Source organism: Balaenoptera acutorostrata, chromosome X (genome assembly GCF_949987535.1).
Source record: "Balaenoptera acutorostrata chromosome X, mBalAcu1.1, whole genome shotgun sequence".
In the NCBI taxonomy this organism is placed as follows: Eukaryota; Metazoa; Chordata; class Mammalia; order Artiodactyla; family Balaenopteridae; genus Balaenoptera; species Balaenoptera acutorostrata.
The window spans coordinates 28888184-28903230 of record NC_080085.1 but is presented as its reverse complement, the minus strand read 5'-3'; the positions used below and the strand labels follow the sequence as shown (position 1 = coordinate 28903230).

General features: G+C 34.2%; 1 protein-coding gene across 1 annotated transcript in view; it reads left to right on the top strand.

Moving 5' to 3' along the window:
* DMD (dystrophin) overlaps positions 1–15047 on the top strand; it is a 2123648-nt gene that overhangs the window by 748883 nt on the left and 1359718 nt on the right. The window contains exons 22-25 of the mRNA XM_057539128.1: positions 4143–4288; positions 9737–9949; positions 12772–12885; positions 13833–13988. Of these exons, the coding sequence (XP_057395111.1) occupies positions 4143–4288; positions 9737–9949; positions 12772–12885; positions 13833–13988 (629 nt within the window). The remainder of the gene's footprint in view (positions 1–4142; positions 4289–9736; positions 9950–12771; positions 12886–13832; positions 13989–15047) is intronic.

The following is a 15047-nucleotide window of genomic DNA, read 5'->3' as shown; positions in this document are numbered from 1 at the left end:
TGTTCTCTCCCTAGCAAGGAAGTGTTCTCCTTTTATTAACATAGATAAAACTTTGTATTAAACTCTTGCAATTTCTACTTAGCCCTGAGTATGTCTCCTTCACTTTCCTGTTGTCTTGCATCTCCCTTCTAGCTAATAATAATAGCAGATATGTACCCAACAATGGATGCAGTAATCAGCAAATATAGAGACAAATTTAGAATAAAATGTAGCATCTTATTAAGATCTACAAAGGCCTTCATGGTCATAGGTTCCCCTGCCCTAATGTCCCACCACACTCCACCTTGCTCACTTTTTTCTTGCTACACTTGCCTCCTTGCTGTGCTCCTACCTTACTAGAAATACTCATGTCTTTGGACTGTTAAACTTGTTATTACCCACCTGGAAAACCTTTCCTCTCTGTATTCATATGGCTCCCTCCTTCAGTGCTTTTAAGTCTCTTGTCAAGTGATACTTCCAAGGAGAGGGCTTTTTATTCACTGTCTGGTCCCTTTCTATCCTTTTTATTTTATTTAATACTTTGATTATATTCAAAGAGTTTCTGTAACATATAGACATTTTTTTAAATAATGAAAAAAAATAGAAATCTGCATACTGAGCTAGTAAACTTAAGAAATGGAATATTGGTAAAACCACTGATGTACTTTGTTGCCCCTCTCAAATTCCGTTCCCTCCCCTCTGTACGCACTCTCACCATCATCTCCAGGCAGATCTTCTGTTTGTCTCTTCTCAGTGCCATCCCCTGCTCTTCCTATGAAAACTACACTTCCTAGGATCCTTTTTTTAAACTGTCTACCTGCTTGGTTCAGCCAGTGGGAGGCACTTGGAGGATACTGAAGGTGAGAAGAGGAGAGAAGATAGAATATTCTCTTCCCCTCTCAGTGTTACAGGGTGCCTCTCCATCAGTGCCTGAGAATGAATCCTCCAACTTTCTAGCCCTCTCTGGAAACAGCATACCTCAGGGACCCTGCATCCCCAAAGAGAATCCCCCTGTGAATTCAGCTCCTGCTGGGTGGTTCCAATTATTGGTTTCTTGTAACACCATCTCACACCTCTTCCCTTTGTCCCTCTAAGCTTGGAGATGGTAGTGTCTTCCATTGCTAATCTATTGATTGCCCACCATCCCTTGTGTAAATCCTCGTTGCTCCAACATTTTTATATCTAATTCTCAATCTTAAATTTTTTTTATTGCATTATCTGGAAGGATCTCCCCCCCCCCCGCCATAACTTAATTTTTCTTCACTGCCATCTATTTCTATTAGTCATTATAGTCTCTTGATTTGTTTGTTAATTTTCTGACTCACCAATTAGATTTTAAGCATCATGAAAGCCAAGGCTTTGCTATTTTAATTTTTACTTCTTGCTTCCCTGATGCTCAGAGCACTGAATAAATATTGGCTGAATGAAGGAATAATAAATGACTTCAATTAATTCTCCCCGAAGTATCTACATCCCCATTTTTATAAATGAGGTCTAAGATGCTAAAATGTTAAGTAATTTGCCAAAGCTAGTGAGTGGAGAGCCAATTCCAAAGCACAGGTTTACTGAACTGCAGAATCAGACTTGCTAATTGTCAGGCTACACAGCCTCCTTCTGTACAAACAGAATGGAGAAGCAATTCTGATAGATGTTCATGAAAAACCTGTTGATCTTTTTCTAATAAAAAGTAACCCTAATATCTTCATCAACTCTTTCTATACTTATCTTTCTCTCCTGACATATATTCATCATCTGGATAAAATTGGACTGATTCATATCACCTCTGACAAGCTTCTAATAAATGTTTATTGTGTCCCAGCCACTGCCACAAGGAAAACAAGCACTGTTTTCCAGAATGTATATGTTCAAGTTCAATTAAACCAAACTTTGTACATTTTATAATCTATCCAACATACCTCCTTGTCTCTACCCATAGACCTGTCTCCTTCCAACTCTTTGCTTCATCATAACTAAATACTCCTTTACTTCAGTACTATTCATGAGATCCCTCTTTGTTTTTATTAATAATTATCTAGCATTCAAATGTATCTAGTTAGCAGAGAAACACATTATTTATATGAAAGAAAGCAGTGAGGTTTAAAGTACCACAGAGATCTTTTGAGATCCTTCAGTATGAAATCAGAAGTGCTCAGGTTAAAGAAGGCCTCTTAAAATAAATTTGGGCATGAACTGCCAAATAAATGTAAGCACACTGAGTAAAATTCTCAGTATCCCTTTCTAACACACTTCCTAAAAATATGTTTTCCATTTGAAAACCCCACTTAACTAGCGTGCAAAATACTTTCCTATATTCTTCTCATTTAGTTTAGAAGGAATTGGTATATAGAAGTGAAACTCATATGCCATCTGATAAAAATAATGTGGTTTAAATAATGCCATTGGATATAGTGATTTGAGCTAGTATTTTGCACTGTGATTTTATCTATTTAGGAAAATTCTCAGCTATTATCTCTTCAAATGTGGCTTCTGTCCCATGTCTCTCTCTGTGATTCTGGGATACATTTATGTTCATTTTACTGTTTTTTTCTATGTCTCTTATTCTCTCATCTTTATTTTCCATCTGTTTGTCTCTCCATGCTTCATTCCAGATATATACATATATGCATGTATACATATATATAAATACACACACACACACATACATATATATGTTTCTGGCCTATCTTCAGGTTTACTAATTCTCTGTTTAGCTTTGTCTAATCTGCATTTAAACCTGTTCTTTGTGTTATTACTTTTCACTTATTGCATGTTTCAGTTCTACAGTTTCTTTTTTATTCTTCTTAAAACACTTAAAATCATTTTTATGGTTTCCAGTTTTCTGCCAAAATTCTCAACCTTGAATATGGTCAGTATAGCTACTTAAGTCACATAATCTGTGTGGGCGTGTATAAAATAGAAAATAATGTATAGTAATAAATAGTATATATACACATATATACATTTTAGATTTAAAACTTGTATATAACTATATATACACACACACATTGTACTTTCCCATATATATATATTTCATTCCCTAATTTTATATATAGTTGGAATGAATATATGTATGTACATATACATATGTGTGTGTGTGTGTGTGTGTGTGTGTGTATATATGTTAGAGAAAGTACATTGTTTGTTGGTGGCTTTGACTTTTAAACAAGATGATCTTGGTTTAAAATCCTGGCTGTGACACTTACTAGATGTTTGACTATGAACAAATTAGTTGGCCTTCTTTTATAGCCTCTGTTTCCTCAAATGTAAATGGAATAAAAATGTCTATCTCACAGGTTTATTGTAAGAATTAAGAATGATAATGTGGGGCTTCCCTGGTGGCGCAGTGGTTGAGAATCTGCCTGCCAACGCAGGAGACACGGGTTCGTGCCCTGGTCTGGGAAGATCCCACATGCCGCGGAGCAACTGGGCCCGTGAGCCGCAATTACTGAGCCTGCGCGTCTGGAGCCTGTGCTCCGCAACAAGAGAGGCCGCGATAGTGAGAGGCCCTCGCACCGCGATGAAGAGTGGCCCCCGCTTGCCACAACTAGAGAAAGCCCTCGCACAGAAACGAAGACCCAACACAGCCATAAAATAAATAAAAATAAAAAATTAAAAAAAAAAAAAAAGAATGATAATGTGTGTGATCATTATTAGAGTTTCTGACACTAAACGCACACAAATTGTGTTTCTTTTAGTAAAATACAACATGAACTGATGTAATATAAAGTATCATCTGCTGTAGATAATAATACTATTTTCCCCAAAGGCAAATGATAATACAGAAAGAGAGTAGTCTTCAAAGTCAAATATACATGAACTCTACTTGGTTTCTCCAACTACCATCTGTGTTACCTTGGGCAAGTTACTCAGCCTCTCTGTTGCTCCATTTCCTCACCTTAAAAAACATGAGTTAAACAATGCAAATCTTGCAAGGCTGATAGGAGGATTCGATATAATATATGCATAGTTTCTGTCAAAATATCAGGCATGTAATAGGAATTTATCTTCAACAACATAATCATATTCTAATCTGTATATTCACGTTTTCACACTTTGTTAATATTTGTAATTATTAGTATGATTGAGTTTGCTGGCAGCTTAGGAAAACAAATGACAAAGTTTTAAATGGTTAAATGATTCTCTTTTTTTCCCTTTCGATAAAGTTTTGGACACTTTGCCACCCATGCGCTATCAGGAGACCATGAGTACCATCCTCATGTGGATCCAGCAGTTAGAAACCAAACTCTCTGTACCTCAGGTTACTGTCACTGAATATGAGATCATGGAGCAGAGACTCGGGGAGTTACAGGTCTGTGACTATTTAAATGTCTTAAACAATACAATACAGATCTCATCTATCAAGCAATCACATTGGTATAACCTTAATATAATACTAGAATTAAAATAATCGTGGCAAGTACGATAGCTTACCAGCTGAAAAAATGAAGATTAAGAATTTAAAAGTGTAACATTTTATGCATTTGTGCCTTTTCTCCATAAGATAAAAATTCCATCTTTGAAAACAATGGTATGGTCTACTTATGAAGTATATTCTTTCTTGCTTAATGTATATTTTCAGAAACATGGATTTTGATTATTATAGAAGCTCTGGTATTATTCCTCCCCTTTGCTTGCTGATTTAGAGCTTATCTCACATTTCCAAAAAGAAAGTGGTAAAATTAATGTAGTTATAAAATTAGTTTTAATTTAAACCCTTTTTGATGTAATATTGTAATTAGTTTTTGAGTTCTATTCACTGTATTTTAATAGTCTTATATCAGGAAATAAAATACTAATATGGGAAATTAAAGAAATAATTTGTATGAGATTTTAGAATACTTTCCCTCCTAGTTCTGAAAAGCCTGTGTTGTATATCTAATCACATTTTATTTTGTAAGACACTAAAGCGTATTCATTCATTGTATCTAAGAGCTGAGATAATATGTCCACATTTTGAGAATTAAATTAAGAAAAAAAGTTAAAAATTTAACTTTGTTATATCAAGAGTTCTTTTTTGGGAATTAAATATTATTTCCTAAAAAAGTAATTTTAGAAGAATTTCTTCAAAGAAATCTTTATTTAAACATTTCCCAGTATATATTGTCCCATTTAAACTATTTCCTCTACTATAATACCAAACAACCTATAACTGTTTAATCTTTTTTCCCCTTTATGTTGTTGTTTGTAGTACCTGGAATAGTTCCAAAATTTACTTTGAATAATATGTGACTTAATAAAACTATAAATGTAAAAACATAAGAGTACAAAGGTATAGCAATTAGGGGAGTGGGTTAAGTATAAAAGAAACGGTACGCAGATGAATGGAACAGTGTATTTCCATTGATAAAGCAGTGATGGAGGGAAAATTATTTATAAATATTATTGAGAAGATGAATTATTAACTAACTGAAAAAAATGAAGTTAGAACCTTGTGTCAAATGTTACACCAAAACAAACTACCACATAGATTAAAAAGTCAAAAACATTTTAATAAGCATAAATTTTGGAGAAATTTTTAATAAAACTTTAAAAACATATGATGGGTAAGCACAAAAATAAATGGAAGTGATCACAAACATTGTAAAAGTACCAGAGCCAATTTTAAAGAAAAATGAGATAAGGAAAACATTTGTCTGAGTAAGTCATTAATAAGGTAGTCACCAGAAAGAGACATAAATGACCATTAATCCTATGAAAAATTGTAACTCAAATTGTAAAGGATGTGGTACAGATTTACAAAATGAGATATTTTTATGTACTAAAGTGCAAAAAGAAATCTAAAAAAATAAAACAAATAAATGAATATAACAAAACAGAAACAGACTCATATAGGGAACAAACTAGTGGTGGCCAGTGGGCAGAGGGGTGGGGGAAGGGCAAAATGGGGGTATGGGATTAAGAGGTACAAACTACTATGTGTAAAATAAGTAAGATACAAGGATATCTTGTACAGCACAAGGAATATAGCCAATGTTTTATAATAACTTTAAATGGAGTATCATCTATTAAACATTTACTTACTATGTTGTACACCTGAAACTAATATTTTAAATCAACTATACTTTAATTAACAAAACAAATTGTAAGGATGTAGTACAAATTTACAAAATGAGATACTATTTTTTACATACTAAATTGCAAAAAAAAAGAAAAAAAGAGAAACCCAAAAGATATAGTAAGTGCAGGTCTGGCAGCAATGAACTGCATCTCACTTATTGGTGGGAATGTAAATTGAATGTAAGTTTTGCTGAGGAAAACTTTTCAGATATAGATACATAGAGATATAGATAAATAGATCATAAACATAATTTAAAAGAGTGGAAAACTTAAAATTAATTTATACAGCTAATAATGGGAAATGGTTAAATGAACTGCAGAAGCAATTAAAATCTGTTTTTGAAAAATACTTAATGACATGGGAGAAGGCTCACAATAAATTGCTTAGCTCAAAATGTAGTTCTAGCATAGAGGGAACTTTCCTCAACATAATAAAGGCCATATATGACAAACCCACAGCCAACATCGTCCTCAATGGTGAAAAACTGAAACCATTTCCACTAAGATCAGGAACAAGACAAGGTTGCCCACTCTCACCACTATTATTCAACATAGTTTTGGAAGTTTTAGCCACAGCAATCAGAGAAGAAAAAGAAATAAAAGGAATCCAAATTGAAAAAGAAGAAGTAAAGCTGTCACTGTTTGCAGATGACATGACACTAAACATAGAGAATCCTAGAGATGCTACCAGAAAACTACTAGAGCTAATCAATGAATTTGGTAAAGTAACAGGATACAAAATTAATGCACAGAAATCTCTTGCATTCCTATACACTAATGATGAAAAATCTGAAAGTGAAATTAAGAAAACACTCCCATTTACCACTGCAACAAAAAGAATAAAATATCTAAGAATAAACCTACCTAAGGAGACAAAAGACCTGTGTGCAGAAAATTATAAGACACTGATGAAAGAAATTAAAGAAGATACAAATAGATGGAGAGGTATACCATGTTCTTGAATTGGAAGAATCAACATTGTGAAAATGACTATACTATGCAAAGCAATCTACAGATTCAATGCAATCCCTATCAAACTACCACTGGCATTTTTCACAGAACTAGAACAAAAAATTTCACAATTTGTATGGAAACACAAAAGACCCTGAATAGGCCAAGCGATCTTGAGAAAGAAAAACAGAGCTGGAGGAATCAGGCTCCCTGACTTCAGACTATATTACAAAGCTACAGTAACCAAGACAGTATGGTACTGGCACAGAAACAGAAATATAGATCCGTGGAACAGGATAGAAATCCCATAGATAAACCCATGCACATATGGTCACCTTATCTTTGATAAAGGAGGCAAAAATATACAGTGGAGAAAAGACAGCCTCTTCAATACGTGGTGGTGGGAAAACTGGACAGCTACATGTAAAAGAATGAAATTAGAACACTCCCTAACACCATACACAAAAATAAACTCAAAATGGATTAAAGACCTAAATGTAAGGCCAGACACTATCAAAATCTTAGAGGAAAACCGAGGCAGAACACTGTGACATAAATCACAGCAAGATCCTTTTTGACCCACCTCCTAGAGAAATGGAAATAAAAACAAAAATAAAGAAATGGGACCTAATGAAACTCAAAAGCTTTTGCACAGCAAAGGAAACCATAAACAAGGCGAAAAGACAACCCTCAGAATGGGAGAAAATATTTGAAAATGAAGCAACAGGCAAAGGATTAATCTCCAAAATTTACAAGCAGCTCATGCAGCTCAGTATCAAAAAAACAACCCAATCCAAAAATGGGCAGAAGACCTAAATAGACATTTCTCCAAAGAAGGTATACAGATTGCCAAGAGACACATAAAGATGCTCAGCATCATTAATCATTAGAGAAATGCAGATCACAACTACAATGAGATATCATCTCACACTTGTCAGAATGGCCATCATCAAAAAATCTACAAACAGTAAATTCTGGAGAAGGTGTGGAGGAAAGGGAACCCTCTTGCACTGTTGGTGGGAATGTAAATTGCTACAGCCACTATGGAGAACAGTATGGAGGTTCCTTAAAAAACTAAAAATAGAACTACCATACGACCCACCAATCGCACTACTGGGCATATACCCTGAGAAAACCATAATTCAAAAAGAGTCATGTACCACAATGTTCATTGCAGCTCTATTTACAATAGCCAGGACATGGAAGCAACCTAAGTGTCCATCAACAGATGAATGGATAAAGAAGATGTGGCACATATACACAGTGGAATATTACTCAGCCATAAAAGAAAGGAAATTGAGTTATTTGTAGTGAGGTGGATGGACCTAGAGTCTGTCATGCAGAATGAAATAAGTCAGAAAGAGAAAAACAAATACCGTATGCTAACACATATATATGGAATCTTTAAAAAAAATGGTCATGAAGAACCTAGTGGCAAGACGGGAATAAAGACACAGACCTACTAGAGAATGGACTTGAGGATATGGGTAGGGGGAAGGGTAAGCTGGGACAAAGTGAGAGAGTGGCATGGACATATATACACTACCAAACGTAAAATAGATAGCTAGTGGGAAGCAGCCGCATAGCACAGGGAGATCAGCTCGGTGCTTTGTGACCACCTAGTAGGGTGGGATAGGGAGGGTGGGAGGGAGGGAGACGCAAGAGGGAAGAGATATGGGGACATATGTATATGTATAACTGATTCACTTTGTTATAAAGCAGAAACTAACACACCATTGTAAAGCAATTATACTCCAAAAAAGATGTTTAAAAAAAATATAGTTCTATGCATACTAGATATTGTGTAAATAATCAAGGGTAACAGTTTAATAAAGTAAAATAAAAATAAAGTAAAAAATAACATATCACAAAATAAACATAAGATATGCAACCACAAAATTATGTTTGACACATAATTATGCATATGTGAGTGTAAAATATGATCAGCTATTCAGGGTTTAGTTTTACATAGAACTGGAAGTTTATGTAAAAAGTAATAGTTGTATATAATGGGTATTTTTTTTCAATTTTTTATCTTCAACCTTTTTAGTTTATAACCAGAAAGTAACATTTAAGTAAATACTGTGTAGGTGAAACCTAAAGATATGCATCCTATTATAAGGGGTGGAATAGATTATACAGTACAAATGTAAAATCAAGTTTGTAAATTCTCCCCAAAATTCCCTAGAATTTCACTGTGATACTACAAAACAGAGCAACGTCTTTTGAAAAATAAAAAACATTCATTAACTGGCATTAGTAAACCATCCATCTGGTAACTTATTCAGAGCTTTGTTATCACATCTATCAATATGATTTAGTTATATTTTTATCTATGAAGGTTAGAAGTTATCTTACTTAAAGGCTCAGTATAATTAAGTTAAACTCCATTAATTGAATCATAAATGCAGTTATTAATATACAGACAAAATGTAATAAAATTAGGTGTGCTAAAGGTCTTTGGTTCAGTAATATATAGTTTTGTATATATTTGGCATTGTTCATAAGACTAGGCATAGATTTTTAAATAAAATATTATTAAATAATGTGTAAACTACTCTTATTAAAAGTAGAATTTCAATGACTATTTTGTAACTGATGTTACATCATTTATTTTTAGATGTTTGAATCACGTAGCTTTCATTTTAAGTAATTTGATTTATCTGAAACTAGTCAATGAAATTGAACAATGAAACTCGTTAGTATTCATCAATTAGTATAAATGCACTTTCTTCTTTTTAATTTTGAGGCTTTACAAAGCTCTCTACAAGAACAACAAAATGGCCTAAACTATCTCAGCACCACTGTGAAAGAGATGTCAAGGAAAGCGCCCTCTAATATTAGCAGGAAATATCAATCAGAATTTGAAGAGATTGAGGGCCGATGGAAGAAACTCTCTGCCCAGCTGGTCGAACATTGCCAAAAGCTAGAGGAGCAAATGGCTAAACTCCGAAAACTTCAGGTAATTCAAGATTTTACTTTTTATATTCATTTTTTTCTTTACTTGTTTGTCTCCTAATGATGAGTTATAAAATTTAAAGACATTTAACCTCCATAGTCCCTCAAAGTCAGTGATAAGGTTAAAAGACACAAATCTGTCTCAAAGGAGTATAGTTTGCTTGTTGATTTTAAGAAAACATTAATTAAGAGTTCTGCTTCTTAGATTTTCTTTAGAATTAGTTTTTTTTCCACCAATACCAATAGGACTTAAACATGTTTTTAGCTCAATAATTTTCAAAACCCATCTTTTCTTTAGTCTGGTTGTCCTCTAAATAGAGGTATCATTTAGCTTATGAATAGATAAGTTATCTACCATGTAATATAGTCATATCATTTCATCAGCATATTTCACTTGTAATTTAGTGTGTAAGTTTGACCCCATCACCTTCCACAAACCAACTTCTACTGACTTAATTTGTTTGGATAGTGCCACCTGATCACCCAAGCATTAGTAAACCAACAATTACACTGTAGTCTAAAGTTTAAAACATTTGGTCATGCAGGTAATATCTCTCCTATGTGGTAAATTATTGTGAAAAACGTTAATGCTGGGAAGAATCTTGAAAGCATCATGGCGTGATGGAAAAGCACTGGAATAAGACGCCTTTGGATCTAAATCCCAGTCCAGCTACTTAGTTGTTTTTTTCTTACCTTTCACAAACCAAAAGACCAAGCAGTTTTAAATCATTCTTTAAAGCACAACATCCACATTTATGTGTCTCTACATATGAACATATGTGTACATGCATATACATGCATACACATATATACATAAAAACACATTTTTACCAGTACCAGTGGCGAAAGAGGGTACAATTACTTGGTCCTTGCCATCAAGGAGCCCATGTTCTGGTGAAGGAGAAAGGTGAGCGTATTTGTTTCCTATTGCTGCTGTAATAAGTTGCTGCAAATTTAACGGCTTGAAGCAGCACACATTTATTATGTTACAGTTCTGGGGGTCGAAGTTCAATGTCAGTCTCAGTGAGCTAAAATCAAGGTATAGGCAGGGCTGTGTCCTTTCTGGAGGCTTTAGGAGAACATTTGTTTCCTTGTCATTTTTAGTTTTTGGAAACTACATTCCTTGGCTCATGTTTCCATCTTCTGTCTGTAAAGCCAGTAGTATAACACCTTCCAATTTCTCTCTTACACTCCTGCCTCCGTCTTAATAAGGATGCTTGTGGTTATATTGTGCCCATCTGGATAACCCAGGATCATCTCCCCATCTCAAAATCCTTAACTTAATCGCATCTGCAAATTCCTTTCTGCCATTTGAGGCACCATATTCACAGGTTCCAGTGATGGGGGCCTGAACATCTTGGAGGGTCATTATTTAACCTACCACAGTAAGTAAATTAAACAGTGTAGTAAACGTTATGACAGTGGAAAGAGAAGAAAAGCAACATAAACTGGGAAAAGGGGTTATGAAATGTTCTTGGAGCATGGTTTATCCGACTACACCTTGAATAAGAATTTAGGCACCTAATAAAAGAGGAAGAAAGAGTTCCTGACAAAATGGAGCAGTATGTTCAATTAACTGGAAGTAGTTCAATACTGGGGAGACAAAAGATATGTTTGGAGATTAATAAAATATGTGATTGGAGAAGTGGTCTGGGAGTAGATTGTGAATGGGTTGGTCACCATGCTTTGGAATATGAATTATAATCTAATGGTGATGGGATTAAAAATAATGATAAGGTGGAACTGTTACTTTAAGGGGGGAAAGATAAGATAATATCTGTGTTTTTAAAACATCACTTTGAGAAGAGGAAGGAGGAGAGAATAATATTGGCACCACTGTGGAGAATGGATTAGAGTGGGATAAGACTGAAGCAGATACCAAAAAGAGCTAATGCAATAATCAAGGAGCCAATAATAAGATCTAAACTAGGACAATGGTGATGTGAAGAAAAGAGCAAAACTAGGCTCAAAAGATGTCAGCCAGATAATAATGTTGAAGTTTTTAGATTTAGTCAAATGCTTTTAAAGTCATTATTATTTATCATATCGAAGAGGAAAATTTCTGAGAAGCACACATTTTCAATAGAAATTTAATTAAGAAAGGAGAAAGTAGCACATCTGGACAGCATAGTTGAATTGTAGGCAAATAAAGGAGTTTGAAAAATCATACACTTGAAAAGTAGCCCCCCAAAAGCAGCAGGACAAACAGACATTATGTGAGAAAATAATGGGATGTACTTGGCTATTTACGAATGATAAAAGATGACATTTTCCACCTGATCTTTACTTCACCCTGGTCAGGCAAATGCGAAATGAAAAGCAAAATTTTTCTCTCTTTAAAGATGACAAAATCTTGTTCTGAAAGTTCTCAACTGGAGGGGCTATGTAAACTGTCAACTGTAGAAAACAGTTTTTGGAAGTTCAGGCTTAGGGAGCCTATAAAGACACCATTACATTGAGTTTACTGTTCGTAGTTTGTTTTATGTACTTAAGGGCACATTGTTAGTATTATCATGAGTTGTTTTGTAACTTAAAATTTCTCTAGAGGAGGATATGATTTAATGTTCTCAAGAGCAACATCATAAAACCACATTTGGTAGTAATTTTTTATTTTTAACAATAGCAGACTTCATACACCAGTGCTCATACAGTAGGCCATAAAAATGCAGTCTTAGAGAAAATATTCTTTTCCTGAAGAGCTACTTAGAGACATCCTTCAAACATGGGAATTGTTCCTGGGCTTGTGTTCAAACATATCACCGTGATGAATTGTGTTAAGATAAATCAGCACCCCAATAATGCCTTAAAATGGGTCTCTGATTTCAGAATCACATAAAAACCCTGAAGAAATGGATGGCCGAAGTTGATGTTTTCTTGAAAGAGGAATGGCCTGCCCTTGGGGATTCAGAAATTCTTAAAAAACAGCTGAAGCAGTGCAGGGTAAGATTTTTATATGACACTTTTCATATGAAGACTTTTATATGGAAAATATTATTTAGTTATATTGATGATTCTGAACCAAGGGCAGTTTTGTCCCTCTGGGGGACATTTAGCAATGTCTGGAGGCGTTTTCATTTGTCGCAACTTGGGGTGGGGTAGATGCTACTGGCATCGAGTGGGTAGAGGCCAGGGATGCATCTAAATATCCTACAGTGCACAGAACAGCCCCCCACAGCAAAGAATTACCCAGCCCAAAATGACAGTAGTGCCAAGGTTGAGAAACTGGGCTAAATAAGAGAGAAATAGACAAAATATTGCCTTTTACTCAACACTCACTTTACAGTATTATTTTGATATAACATGCAGTTTAATTTAAAGGTAAAGAATTTTTTGAGCTATTTGTTATATCTTATTACAGGTTATCAGTCATACTATGTTTTTCTTACCATGTATGTTGCACTGTAGTATAAGACAACATGTATTTTGAAATAATATTGATTATACAATTGTCATGCAGTGGGAAGAGAACAATCTAGCTCTTTAAAGAACTTTCTTTGTGAATAAAAGCTAAAAAAGCAAATCCATTTTAAAAATAACCTTCACACCATCTTGCTATAAACAATTGTTGCAATACCCTGTGTTTGAAAATCAAAATTCCTTCAAAAATAATAATGTATAAAACTCATCATTTTTACATAGTTTTCTCACACGAAGTATTAAGCTTATTTACTTTTGTAGCTAATATAAGTAGACTACATATATATAATTCCCTATTTCATTCATGCCATAAAAACCACTGAACATTTTTTTGCAACATATATTTCAGATTTTAAAGGGCAAAATTCATGTGTAGTGTCATGATTCCTAATTATGTTTCCTACCTATGTTGCATTTCTAATAGGTTGTGGTAATTTTTTCAGCTAACTTAAATTGAATTATTTCCTTAGCTTTTAGTCAGTGATATTCAGACAATTCAGCCCAGTCTAAACAGTGTCAATGAAGGTGCACAGAAAATAAAGAATGAAGCGGAGCCAGAGTTTGCTTCTAGACTGGAGACAGAGCTCAGAGAACTTAACACTCAGTGGGATCACATGTGCCGACAGGTATGTTCGATCTCTGACTGTGGCTTGCTTCTTCTTAATTATGATTTCTTAATGTCTCCCTTCACCATTGCCCTTTTAAAAAGTTTAGTCTCTATGTTGTTGCTTTAAAGCACGGTTAATTAAAACTAGCCTTTGTCTAGCATATAAATTATTTTCATAGTAGATATTTTAAATAGTATATTAATCTTATTGGGGTCCTAAATTGACCTTATCGCATGCAGCTGTCATTCTGAACAATAAGGCCCTTTTCTTAGGCATTATTTTTATTGAATCTTTTCTCCAATGCATAACTTTATACAAGTAGTTGGATCAACAAAAGATACTTTACACTTCTATACTTGGTACAGAAATAAAATGAATGAGTAATGCATGCATATGTACAAATATGATAAGTATTTTTCACTTTTGATTGTTAGGATTGACAAGTTTGGCTTCTTCAGTAGGTCCCTTTCAATAAATGGATTAAGATTGGGAAGTAGTTAAGAATAGCTCAGTAGAAAACATATAAAATAACTGTACATTCACATCTGAGTTCCTCATTTTTATATAGCAGAGTGTTTTATAGATATTTATTTCCAATTTTAAGATTAAGTTACGGAAAAGAAAATATTACATACACATGTAGTGTACATCAAATACTTCTTGTTCAGAAGATGAAATTTTGACCTAATGCAATGACTGCTTTTCAGTACACTAATACCTTTTTTGAAGTTAATGAGAGGTTTCATTTTACGTGTATTAGAGGCAGTCAGTCTTTCATTATTTCTAAGTAACCTTTGAAAGTTGAAAAGAAATCATGCTAAAAGGCAAAAACTAAATTTGAAAAAGAAAGGAATTTGGACAAGTAAAAGTCAAGGCAAGTCACCCAGCTAATACCATCACTGACAAATGCTTAACAGTTCTGTTAACTCACAGATGAGATAGCCCTGGGTCAGCTAGCTTGCATTCTTCTCTTGCAGTAAGCTGGTTCTAGAAGGGATGTTCAGGAAAAAAATATTACTTAGAGAATAGATTATATCATTGATGTTTTCCTGGAAGGCCAGTATGAAAGGTATTTGT